Source organism: Mandrillus leucophaeus, unplaced genomic scaffold (genome assembly GCF_000951045.1).
Source record: "Mandrillus leucophaeus isolate KB7577 unplaced genomic scaffold, Mleu.le_1.0 Scaffold219, whole genome shotgun sequence".
NCBI lineage: Eukaryota > Metazoa > Chordata > Mammalia > Primates > Cercopithecidae > Mandrillus > Mandrillus leucophaeus.
Window position 1 is genome coordinate 786,692 of NW_012102243.1, and position 13,492 is coordinate 800,183.

A 13,492-nucleotide genomic window follows, 5' to 3' on the forward strand; every position below is an offset into this window, starting at 1 on the left:
TGTGGGGGTGAAGTTGCGTGTGGGTGTGTGTGGGGGTGAAGCTGCGTGTGTGTGTGGGGGTGAAGCTGCGTGTGTGTGTGGGGGTGAAGTTGCGTGTATGTGTGGGGGTGAAGTTGCATGTGTGTATGGGGGTGAAGTTGCGTGTGTGGGGGGGTGAAGCTGCGTGTGTGTGGGTGAAACTACGTGTGTGTGGGGGGTGAAGCCGTGTGTGTGTGTGTGGGTGAAGCTGTGTGTGTGTGTGGGGGTGAAGCCACGTGTGTGTGTGTGGGGGGGTGAAGCCGCGTGTGTGTGTGGGAGAGAAGTTGCATGTGTGTCTGGGGATGAAGCCTCGTGTGTAGGGGGGCTGAAGCCGCTTGTGTGTGCAGACGGTCGAGGGCCAGTTCCCCAGAAACCGACTCCATCAGGGGCCTCCGGCTGGCGGGTGAGAAACCTGTGGTCAACATGAACGGGAAGACGGACACCGCGCGCACACGGTTGTGCAGGAGGCATGGCTGACAAGTGCAAGAGCCCAGAGCCATGTCCTCGCCAGCGGACAACGACCACAAGAACCCGGATCTGTCCTCGCCGATGCAATCACCAAGTGACCGGGACAGGTGTCTGCCTGCACCAAGTCACAGGGGTGACTGCAGGGGAAGCTCGCCTTGTGAGACAATCAGGGCCAGCTCTTCTGGGAGAAATGGTGAGTCCGAAGGGTGGGGGGCACACAACGGGAGGGAGGGGAGTCCCAACCCCGGTGTGTGGGCCCGGCAGGGAGCCTGGAGGCCGCTCCTAACCAGCACTGGGGCAGGGAACCTGGAGGCTGCTCCTAACCAGCACTGGCAGATGCCCTCTGCCAGCTCCCGTGTCCAGACTCACGCTAGTGCCCCTGCCACTCCCCAAGCCCACAGTCACCCCTGTGTAAATGTGAGCCCCAGCCCACCCCAAGCATCCCACAGCCCACTTCCTGGGCACAGGCGCTGTCCACATCCCCCGCTGGGACAGCCCATGAGGCTGGGTCTCGGTCCCGCTGGTTGGAGCCAGAGCCCCAGAGTGCTGGAGCCAGAGACCCAGAGTACATTGTGGAACGAGACAGCAAAGGTGCTCCGTGGCACGCAGAGGCAGGCACTTCCCACGTGTGGCAGACCTGTGCCCAGGCACTGCCTATCCTGCTTCCAGACAGGCAGTAGGACCCGGGACACAGGGACACAGCACCTCCCTGCACGCACGCCTCTGAATTCTGACAGGTACAGCAGAAACCCCAAACTGAGCACACCAGGTTTTTACCTAGAATTTGCTATAACCGTCAACAGTTTTACTTCCATTAAAAATGGAAGGCATTTGTAAATTTTTGAACCAAAATTAATTATTCTTCTCCTGAGTTTTCAATTATTTGTGTTAATTAAGGTGTGTGTTTGTGTGTCTTGAATCTATGTGCACGTGTGTACCTCTTGGTTTTTTTAGATTTTTAAATTTTCCACAGTAATGGAGAATTTTTTTCAACATTAATTATCCATAGACTGAACAAATAAAACAAAAAACAATGTTATTTTTGAATAATATAAATTGGTAATAACTGTAACTTTAGGATTCTAATTTAAGATTTTAAAATAAATTGCAAATGAATCTCAGAAAACTTAACAGTATATTATCATAACCAACTATTTGCTAAAGTATTTGTAGAAAATAAGTTCCTTTTGAGGTAAGCTCATCAGAGCAGCTACGATTGTGCTAAGACTAGGTTTCCAAGGATTTTACAGTAGGAACACATGAAGCCACAGCCCATAGTGTCCTGACACTTCCATGGCCTGTGGCTACAGGTGCGGTCACATCCTTGGGTTTAGGGTGGGATGTGCGGTGCGGGGAGAGTCCTCACAGAGGGCGTCCCACGCACCCTTTAGTGGCCCCGCCGGCACTCAGGACAGGCACTGCCCTCATTTCCCCAGCGAGAAAATGGGCCTGAACCCGCCAGCTCTTTGGAGAAAGAACCAGAACTGGAACCACCGCCCCAATTCCTGCACTGAACTCCCCACTTCCTGATGCCTCACTCCCCTTGCTGGCCAAGCCCCGAGCATGCAGCCAGGGCTGGGGTGGGGTGGCCCAAGAGGAAGGAGGTCCCCAGAGTCATCAGCAGGTTCAGGGGCCCCTCCCAGAGGCCACACCCCAACGGGCGCACCTGAGCACCCCAGCCCGAGGTGGACACACCCCACACCCCACACCGTCCTCCGGAGCAGGGCCAGGAAGTGCTGGGAGGCAGAGACAGGCATCCTGGGGCCTCAGCCACCGCTCACATGCTCAGGATTCAGGAAGACCCCAGAAGCTTCTGGATGTACATACTTGTTGCTCAGGCCACGGCAAATGGAAGCAGAGGGTGTATGGCCAGGGCTGGGGGTCTCCTCCATCTCAGGCTGTATGCGGGATCACCGGCCACCTTCAAAGCCCTCGCTCCGGGAGCCCTCAGGAGCCTGCAGATGGGACGGCTGTGGCTCCGCTCTCCTGAGGTGGCCGCCCCCCGGCCCATGTGGGCTCCTCTACTCCCAGAGAGGTTTTCACCTCAGAAATGACACCACATCACGTGGGGGTGGGGCACATCCTTCACCTGACGACATGAAGTCTCTCTCAGGCCCATTAATAGGGTTCCTTCAGCCGGCAGATGGATAGCGGCTCCAGCCGGTTTCATCCACTAAAAGACGGCATAAATCGCCACCGAGAAAAGAGCGGCTGCGGGGAGGTTATCGCCACACAGCCCTCACGCCGAAGGCCCGCTTAGAGCATTAGTGGAATTAATTCATCTTTCATAAGAGCTTGCCGCCGGCCCTGTGATCTATGGTAACAACCAATTTCTCACTACGGGCAAAAGGAAAAAAATGACTCGCCCTGATCGACTACACAAATCTGCTTTTTAAAAATGGCCTCACATTATCTGGAGTGTGGCTCCCAGAGGCATCATCTGAAATTCATACCAAGCCAAAAGCATCCATAAATCAGCAGAGAAAGTTTTGTTAGTTTCTGCGGCGGCCGTAATTACCCGAGACTGCATTATACCCCCATCGAGGTAATTACATTTAGATTACCCTTAAGTGACGGTAATAAAAGAAAGAGAAATCAGTCTGAAACTAGTTCCTTCCTCCAAAATGTGTTCACACACAGCAAGAGGTCGGGCGCAGAGGCACAGAGGGAGGGGCGGGCCAGGTCGGGCTGCCAGGCTGGGACCCCCATGGCTCCCCAGACCCTTCCCTCCTCCTTCCTCCCTCCAGCAGGGACACGGGGCGCCACACAGGCTCTGTGGGGTTAAAAACCCACACTACGGACAGAACATTAGAAGCTTATAGTTTTTAAAATAAGTTTCCTTTTGTTAATTTACCAGGGAAGAGGAAACGTTGGAAAACCTCTGCAGACCATCAAACACACGGGTCCCGGGAGGATTTCTAAGACGATGACGTGGCAGGCCTGGCCCCCCGTCCCAGGCACCAGCAGCCACGGAGATCTGCTGAGCAGCTGACCACCAGGCCATGGACAGCAACACGCTGCTCTCCCAGGGGAGAGACGGGTCCACACACACAGGCTCGGCGCCTGTTCCTCCCAGGAATCGTCTGCCTCCCAGAATCTGCCTTCTCCTCTGCCTGTGGACACAACACTGCAGTCCCTGGAGCCAGGTCCACGGCAGGCGGGAAGGGGCTGGACCCAGGCTGGGGGCTGGAGTTTCTATACAAACCGGGGCTGAGGCTGCTCTTCCTGGGGGAGGGGCAGCCCCCCATGCTACGCCCTCCAGAGACCCACGCCAGCAGGCCCCTAGCATCACAGAGGACTCAGAGTACTGGCGTCAGGGACCAAGGCCAGGGGCCACACTCAGACCCCTGCCGGGGCACCCACCCTCCAAAGGGTGGCAAAGTCATAGCAGAGGCCCCCAGACCTTGCCCAACTTCAGCCTGGGCCCCGGCCTCACTCCCCGCTTGCTGGGTCCAGGAGAGAAGCCTGAGGTGTGGGTGCAAGAAGGAGGCTCTGCTGCTTCAGGGCGGGGCTGAGGTATGGAAGGGTCAGAGCCTGTGTGGCTGCCTGGGAGGACCCTAGACTATCTGTTCCTTACTGAGGGCCCGCTGCCCCTGAGCTTCCCACCCTGGCAGACCCTGTGGCCCCTGGCCCCTCACGACATACCTCGGCCCTCACCCCTAGGGACTATGGGGCTCCCTGTGGGCTCTCCTACCCCATCCAGGGTGGACAGGACCCAGTGAGTAAGTGGACACCTGGTGAGGAGGGGACAGCCCAGCAGCACCTAGTCCAGCCACGGCCCTGGAAAGCAATGCAGTCACATGTGTCCCGAGACAAGGTGCTGGGTCAACAGCCCCCGCCTGGACCAGCCCGGTCGCCCACAGCTGCTCTCCTCATGCCATCAAGCAGCAGCACATGGCCCCGCCCAGCCCAGGCCCCCCCAGCACCTATGCTTCCCACAAAGGGCCCTGAGTCTGTCTCCAGTCACTCTGAGATGAGAGCCTTGGCTGAGTTCAAGAGAGGCCAGAGTTCAGCTCACAGGCTCTCCAGGGGAGCCACAGCTGCCACCCTGCCCTTCCAGTGGGCCTGCACCACAGGCGGCCCCTTCAGGGAGGCTATCATGACCCAGGGATGCGACTGTGCGCGGAGAAGACCACGGAGCTTCCTTGTGTGTCCTTTTCCAACCGCAGGACACCCGGAGCAGAGGGAGGCAAGCGGGCGGTGCCGGAAGCAGGGCCGAGGACGGGAGGCTGGCCCACTGACACGGTGTCCTTGGCCTAGGGAAGATGGATGAGGAGGCCAAGCCACAGGGTGACAGGAGCGCCCCATCCTTCACGGGGCAGCCACAGTCCCTCACTCAAGGTGTGGGCCATAAAGCAAGTTAATAAAGTTGTGGCCTTGCTGGAAGTCAGCTCCGTAGCAGCCTCAGCCTGCACGACTCTCGTGGAGACAGGACTGCGGAGCAATCCTTCTTGGGGCTGGCCGCGCAGACAGGTCCGGACGAGAGCTCCTATATCACAGCCTGGACGCCCCCAAACCCGCCTCAGTGCCCGGGCCGCTTCTGGCCACGGTACCTGGATGCCCCCAAACCTGCCTCAGTGCCCAGGCTGCTTCTGGCCACGGTACCTGGATGCCCCCAAACTTGCCTCAGTGCCTGGGCCGCTTCTGGCCACGGTACCTGGACGCCCCCAAACCCGCCTCAGTGCCCGGGCCGCTTCTGGCCACGGTACCTGGATGCCCCCAAACCTGCCTCAGTGCCTGGGCCGTTTCTGGCCACAGTACCTGGATGCCCCCAAACCCGCCTCAGTGCCCAGGCTGCTTCTGGCCACGGTGCCTGCACCCCACTGTGATTTAGCAGATTAGGAAGGGCAAAGCAGCAAACGCTGCCTCGACAGGTTAACCACACAGCGAGGCAGACACCGACAATGCCGCGTGTGAGGTTTACCCAAAGATCATGTGCACAGAGCAACAGCTGCACACACACAGCTCAGCAAGAGCATGGCGGCCAGAAGGAAACACCAATTTCTTATCAACACCGTCTGGCAGAGAGATGACAGATGCCTTCCACACATTTTGATTCTAGACTCTCCGTGTGACGCACGCATAACTGCTGGGACCCTGCTGCTTGCAGCCTGGTGCAACCACCAAGGCCGTATCGGACACGGGACCGTGCCCCTGCCCCACATTCACACCATGGGCACACGCGACCGTCAGCCACTGTCTTGGTTACCACCAGCCAGCCCACCTTCTCCCAGCTGGGCGTGCAGGGGACCCCAGGTGCACGCCAGGGGAGCTGAGTAATTTTCCTACATCTTTTGGCGAAGCTTCTTTTTCGTGGATATGAGGATTCAGGAATTTACTGATTGCTGTGGTGCTAATGCCTTAGATTCTCACTGCCCTTACATGTGACAGCCCAGACCAACCACAGGAGGCTGGACTCCCAGGAAGACGGATTATCAGAGGTAACAACAGGCAGCTGCGACCAGCAACAGTGCAATGCGCAAATTCCGCGTTCAGTGTCGCTTCTGACGGGCTCACCCTGGGAAGCAAACCGGTTGGTGAGAAAGCCTCACTACGCACCTCGGGGAAGTAGTCCTGCGGAAACTTCTCCTTCTCCAGCATGGGCGTGCTCTCCAATGTATCCGAGTAGATCTCTTTGCCCGCGACCTTTCTATACTTCTTAGCTGGAAGAGACCAGAAGGATGAGGTGACTATCCCATCGTTGTGCCCACCAACCAGCCTGGAGCACAACCTGTTTCTGCCCCGCATGCAGCCCGATGGGAGCAAGGGAGGCCCCCGAGAGGAGGCCCCGACGAGGGCGCCGATGCTGAACAGACCCCCGGTGGCTGGCTGCTCCATGCCTGTGGCTCATAAATTTCCCTCCCATGACCTGAAATCTGACGCTCCACTCCATGACCCCCCGAGAGCCCCCAGCCTGCAGATTTACAGGAGCTAATTGGCATCCTCTTTTAAACCCGTGCATATATTTAAGAGGGCTGCAGAACTACCATTCACTCAGACCTTCACATGAATTTATTTAATAACATTGATTTCCTCCCCGTATCCAGCCTCCATCACTCATATTCCAGGGAACAGGTTTGTGTGTGACGGTGAGAGAGGCAGCTCGCGGCAGGGTGCCTCCCAGATGGGCTTTGCCAGTGGCTGTTTGGCACCTCCCTGGAGCCCCCAGTGGATAGGCCAGGCCCAGGGACACAGGCCCGCCCGTGGGCAGGGCCGGTCTCACTATTGTTCACAACCAGGCCTCGGTCTTTCTTTTTATGGACAGGTAGCTCCATACCCATGGTGGGGTATGATCAAGGATGGCAGGGATCCATTCCTCAAACTCCTGCTGGGCCCGGTGGGCAGCTGGCCGCTGGCCTCTTTGCAAGATGCCATAGGATGGCTCCTGGGTCACTGAGGTGACACTCATGGGTGTCAAGGAGGTTCCTGGAGACCACTTTGGGGCAGTGTATTGTGTCCCACAAGCAGCACCAAACTGCAGTTTCTGGGGTATTATCCACCCCACTGTGGCAGGAGGGACAGAGGGGGCAACCTGAGGACCACGGCACTGTGGGCCGAGGTACTGGGTCACCACTGGGGTGGGCAGGAGTCCCAGGCAAAAAGAGAGTGCTGTGGTGTGGCCCAGCCCTGGGTGCTGTGGTCTGGCCCGGCCCTGGGTGCTGTGGTCTGGCCCGGCCCTGGGTGCTGTGTTCTGACCTGGCCCTGGGTGCTGTGACCTGGCCCAGCCCTAGGTGCACAGTCCTGGATGCAGGTGCCTCATGGACAGGAGACAGCATGAGATGTTTCAGCGACTTATGGAGCATGGACAGAACATTAAATAGAGGCCGTTCCCTAAACTCGGAGCTTAGACTCCACGGATCCTTTCACTGTCTCCACAGTTCTGCCTTTTCCAGAGTGTCACAGAGTTGGAATCACACAGTGTGTAGCCTTTTCAGGTTGGCTTCTTTCATTGGTAGCAGGCATGTCAGGCTCCTCCGTGTCTTCTCACGGCTTCAAAGCTCACTTCTTTTTATCGCCAAACAGCACCCCGTGGAGCTGACATGCCACAGCCTGCTTGGCCCATTCACCTACAAGGCAGAACAGCAAGTCTTGAAGTCGGGAAGTGCGGGCTCTGACTCTGCTCTTCTTCTTCAAATCTCTGGGCTATTCTGGGTATTTCGTTTTCCACATAACCTTTACAGTCAGCTTGTCAATGGCATGACACACCTTGCTGGGGCTGTGTTGAATCTATAGCTGAAGTTGGGAAGAGCTGAACCCTTGACAGTACTGGGTTGTCCCATCTGTCTTAGTCCACCAGGCAGCTACAGTAAAATAGACTGGGTGGTCTGTAAACAAAGTAAGCGTCTTTCTCCTAGTTTCGGGGGATGGGAAGTCCAAGATCAGGGTGCTAGGAGATGCGGTTCCTCACGGATGGTGCCCTGTGTGTGTCCTCACGTGTGGAAGGGGCAAATGAACTCCCAGCCTCTTTCATGAGGGCTCCCATCCCATTTGTGAGGGCTCTGACCTCACACTCTAATCAGCCTCCCAAGGCCCCACCTCCTAACAGCATCACCCTAGGGGTTAGGTCAGCAGATGAATTTGGGGGTAGGGGGCACCTACATTCCAACCATAGCACTATCCATGAAAATGAAATCTCTCTCCATTTATCTAGATCTTCTTTATTTCATCAGAGTTTTATAGTTTTCCTCATAGAGATCTTGTATTAATTTGTTAGATTTATTCTTAAGTACTTCCGTTTGGTGTGTGCTTAAGTAAATGGTATTATGTTTTTAATTTAAAATTCCACCAGTTCATTGCTGCTATATAGGAAAGCAACTGATCTCTGTATATTAATTTTGCATCCTGCAATGTTGCTATAATTGCTGATTAGTACCAGGTTTGTCTGTTATTATTGCTGACTCTGAGATTCTTGACAAAATCGTATCATCTGAGAACAGAAATAGTTCTATCTCCCATCACCCCATCAATATGGCTTTTATTTCCTTTTCTTGTCTTATTACATTATCTAAGACTTTCAGTAAGATGTTGAAGAGAAGCAGGAGAGGAGGCATCCCTGCCTTGTTCCCGATCTCGGAGGAAAAGCATCTAACTTCCCATTAAGTGTGGTGTTCATTGTAGGATTTTTGGAGCTTTACCAAGTTGAGGAAGTTCCCTCTATTCCTAGTTTGCTGGGAGCTTTCTTCAAATCATGAAGAGATGTGGATTTTGTGAAATGCTTTTTCTGCATCTATTCTATGATCTTGGGATTTTCCTTCTTTTGCCTGTTGCTGTGATGAATTACATTAATTGATTTTTAAATGCTGAACCAGCCTGTATACCAGGAGTAAATCTCGGTTGGTCACAGTATATAACTGCCTGTTGAGAATTTTGTTGAGCACTTTTGTTTACAGTTCATAGTTTTCCTTCTCTTTGTAATGTCTTTATATGGTTTTAGTATTCGGGTAATGCTGGCCTCATAGAATGATTTAGGATGTTTGTCCTCTGCTTGTATTTTCTGGAAGAGATTGTAGAGAACTTGTATAATGTCTTCCTTAAATGCCTGATAGAATTCACCAGTGAAACCATCTGGGTCTAGTGCTTTCTTTTTTAGCAGTTATTAATTACTTATTCGATGTTAGTTAATAGCTATAGGCCTGTTCAGATTATCTAGTTTTCCTTGCATGAGTTTTCTTAGATTGTGTCTTTCAAGGAATTGGCCCATCTCAGTTATTACATTTATAGGCAGAAATTAATGATATTCTTTTATTATCCCTTAAATGTCCACAGGATCAGCAGTAATGGTCCCTCTCTAATTTCTGATATTAATAATTTGTGTCTTCTCTCTTTTTTTCTTAGTCTGGCTAGAGGTTTATCGATTTCATTGCTCTCTTTAAAGAAGCAGCTTTTGGTTTTGTTGATTTTCTCTATTGATTTCCTGTTTTCAGTTCTGTTGATTTCTGTTCCAATTTTCATTATTTCTTTTCTTCTGCTTACTTGGAATTTTCTTTTCTTCTTCTAGCTTCCTAAGGTAGAAGCTTAGATAATTGATTTTAGCTCTTTCTTCCTTTGTTCTTAGCGTTTTTTCTTTTTAGCTCTTCCTTATATGCATTTGATGCTATACATTTCCCTCTAAACATTACTTGTTCTAATATCCCACGAATGTTAAGTTGTATTCACATTTTCATTTGGTTCAAAATATATTTAAATTTCTCTTGAGACTTCTTTGACTCATATGTTATTTAGATATTTGTTGTTTAATATTCAAGTATTTGGGGATTTTCCAGCTACTTTTCTGGTACTGATTTCTAGTTTAATTCCATTGTAATCTATAAGCATGCTGTATATGGTTTCTATTCTTTTAAATTTGTAAAGGTGTGTTTTACGGCCCAGAATGTGATCTGTCTTAGTGAATGTTCCATGTGAGCTTGACAAAAATGTATATTCTGCTGTTACTGGATGAGGTATCCTATAAATCTCAATTAGATCAATTTGTTTGATGGTGCTGTTGAGTTAAACTATGTCTTTCCTGATTTTATGCTTGGCAGATCTGTTCATTTCTGATACAGGGTGTTGAAGTCTCATTCATCTGTTTCTCTTGGCAGTTCTACTAGTTTTCTCCTTGTGTATTCTGACACTCTGTTGTTAGGCACCTAGATATTAAGGATTGTTACGTATTCTTGGAGATCTGATCTTTTATCATGATGTAATGTCCCTCTTTACTGCTGAAAACTTTCCTAGCTCTGAAGTCTGCTCTGCCTATTCTGGTAATTTCTGATATTAATAATTTGTGTCTTTTTTTCTTAGTCTGGCTAGAGGTTTACCCATTTTATTGATTTTTTTCAAAGAACCAGCTTTTGGTTTAATTTACTTTTCTTATTCTAGTTTCCTAAGGTACAAGCTTAGATAATTGATTTTAGATCTTTCTGCTTTTCTAATATAAGCATTTGATGCTATAAATTAATATGGCTCCTCCAACTTTCTTTTGGCCCATCTAAGTTTTCCTTTGATTCATGTTAGAACAGTATACCTTCCTCCATCCCTTATCTATTAATCTTTAGGTGTTTATATAAATGGGTTTCTAGAAGACAACACATAGTTGGGTATATTTGTTTTAAATCCACTCTGACAGTCTCTGTCCTTTAATTGGTGTATTTAGACCATTCATATTTAAAGGAGTCGTTGATATAGTTGGAGTAATATCTACTATATTTGTAAGTTTTCTATTTATTGCCTTTGTTCTTTGTATCTTTGGGGTGTCCCATTCTTTTTCTGCCTTCTCTGGCTTTTATTGGGCATTTTATACGGTGCCATTATCTCTCCTCTCTTAACACATCAGTTATACTTCTTTTAAAAAGTTTTTTAGTAGTTTCCAGTTCACAATATACATGTATAACTAATCCAAGTCCACTTTTAAATAATACTATATTCCTTAAAATGATAGTACAGGTTTCTTATAACAGAGTACCCCAAATTCCTCCCTCCTGTCCTTATAACATTTCTGTTATTCATTCCACTTATCCATAAGCTGCAGTTAATCAATATATGGTTGCTGTTATTACTTTGAACAAAAGTTATCTGCTAGATCAATTAAGGGTAAGAAAAATACATTTCATTTTACCTTCACTTATTCCCTCTCTCATGCTTTTTCTTTCTTTAGGTAAACCAGAGTTTCTGGGCCATATGGTATTTCCTCCTGTTGAAGAACTTCTTTTAGCATTTCTTGTAAGGCAGATCTACTGGCAACAAATAACTTCAATTTTTTCTTACCTGACAAAGTCAATTTTCTTTACTTTTGAAGAATAATTTTTTTTTCTGAATATAGAATTCTAGGTTGATATTTTTCTTCTTATAATGCTGTAAATATTTCACACTACTCTCTTCCTTCTTGCATGGTTTCTGGGAAAAGGTCCAATGTAATTCTTATCCTTGTTCCTTTATACGTAAGCAATCACCTCGCCTATAAGGAATCTCCTGGATTCTTTCAAGATTTTCTCTTTTTTCTTTGAATTTCTGCAGTTTCAATACATGGTGGCCGGGGGTCGACTTTCTGGCATTTATCCTGCTTGGTGTTGGCATTCACTGAGCTTTCTGGATCTGTGGTTTGGTGTCAGTTACAAGTTTGGAAAGTTCTAAACCATCACTACGTTAAATCCTCCTTCTGCTCCTTTCTTTCTACTCCTACTGGGGTTCCCTTTACAAGCTGCACCTGTCGTCGCTGTTCCACTGGTCTTGGCCATTTTCTTCTGTTTTCAAATTTATTCTCATTTCTCCTTGCTTTTCAGTTTGTGAAGTTTCTAACACCGTCCAGCTCACTGATTCTTCCCTCAGCCCATGCGCGGATGAGCCACTGCTTCCTTTCTGGTGCTGTTCCTGATTTCTAGTTTTCTTTTTGAGTCCTTCTCAGAGCCTTGAGCCCCCAGCCTGACCCTTGAGCCCAACTGCCCAGCCCGGCGAGGCCCCAGCCTGACCCCTGGGCCTGACCCCCGAGCCCAACTCCCCAGCCTGACCCCCCAGTCCAAGGGCCCCGCACTGCTCTGAGCGTCAGCAGCAACATCTGCCATGCGGGGCACTGAGAACATCGTCAGCATCCACACGCCTCCTGCGACCGCACACCTCCCGCATTCACGTCTCCCGCGACCACACGTCTCCAGTGTCCGCACGCCTTCCTGACACACCACATGCTCAGGACGCACTCGCTGCCCACTCCTCACGTTGTTTTTGTTAGTCTGGCCACATGGAGGGCCCTGGGGAAAGTTCTGCGAGAGTGAAGTGTGCATCTCACGTAGAGTTTTAAATACACCGTAGGGTCACCAGGCACTTCACGACTGATTTAACTTGGTAGTAAAACATGTATTCAAATGGCTACTGAGAAACAGAAAAGTTCTGCAGATCTGGAGCACGGTGAAGCCTGACACACAAGCTCCTTGGTTGCAGCTTCCCGCGGCACATGCTGCGTCTGAGCGCCCTCTCTCCCCACTCTCACCGGCCGCTCCGTGCCTGCGCACACAGCACGCAGGTGCCCTGTCTCCTGAAACGCAGCGAAGAGCGCCACCGGCCGGCTCCTGCGATTCTGTATGGCCGATCCTGCCACGGGCCTTGTAGGAGGGCTCGGATGCTAGAATGGGGAAGGATCTGAATGTGGAAGGATCTGAAGATCTTCAGGTAACAGGGCAGTGAGAAATCAATCTGCCAGCCAGAATCTTGCTCTCATCATCAACGAAATCGCCACTCGAGCAATTGAGATGAGACTGCTGCGCAATTTCACATGAGGCGCTCCGTCTCCCGGGGGAGCACAAACACGGAATCTGAGCGAAATGATATCGTTTGTGGCTCCAGTTACCACAGCGTGCAGGCACTTCACATGGGTGTGATCTGCTCTGGAGGCTGCGGGGGTTCCGAGGACTCACACACAGCAGGAAACGACAGCATCAGACGGGAAGTCATGGCACAAACACCCCCAGGCCGTGTGGAGCACGCAGGGAAGCCCCACACCCAGCCTAGGTCACACACCTGCCCCCAACAAAGAAATGAACAGGAGGGGACAGCTCGTGTCAGTGGAGCGTCTCAGGGCAAGTCTTTTCCATGAAGACACACAGCATATGACCATCAAACAGGGACACTGCTCACGGCACGGAGGACTGTCCCTGCCTGTTCTTATTTCTGAAACATGCAACCCTCTTATTCGCGTTTCATTTTCTCACACTGGAGGGGAACACAGAAACAAACTATTCCTTCCTCTTAACACTAGGAAAGCCAGGTCCCCACCAGAGCCTTGCCAGGGAGCCAGTGTGGGACGGCCACGGGGTCTCAAGACCAGGTCCAGGAGGCCCCTGGAGTGACCTCTGGCCAGTGGCTCAAGACACCCAGCCCACAGTGGCCATTCACGGAGACAGGGCAGGAGGGGCCTGGGGAAGCCAGACACCAGGAGGGGTGAGCGCCGAGACAAAATCCCGGAAGACGGCACGCAGTCTTACCTTTAAAGTCAAATTGGTAGATGTTTTTTAAGGATTCATGAAGAAAATAAAAG

At 50.8% G+C, this 13,492-nt stretch overlaps 1 protein-coding gene across 1 annotated transcript in view; it reads right to left on the minus strand.

The window, feature by feature from the left end:
• INPP5A (inositol polyphosphate-5-phosphatase, 40kDa) overlaps window positions 1-13,492 on the minus strand; it is a 147,862-nt gene that overhangs the window by 89,663 nt on the left and 44,707 nt on the right. The window contains exon 4 of the mRNA XM_011980830.1: window positions 6,046-6,149. Within this exon, the coding sequence (XP_011836220.1) occupies window positions 6,046-6,149 (104 nt within the window). The remainder of the gene's footprint in view (window positions 1-6,045; window positions 6,150-13,492) is intronic.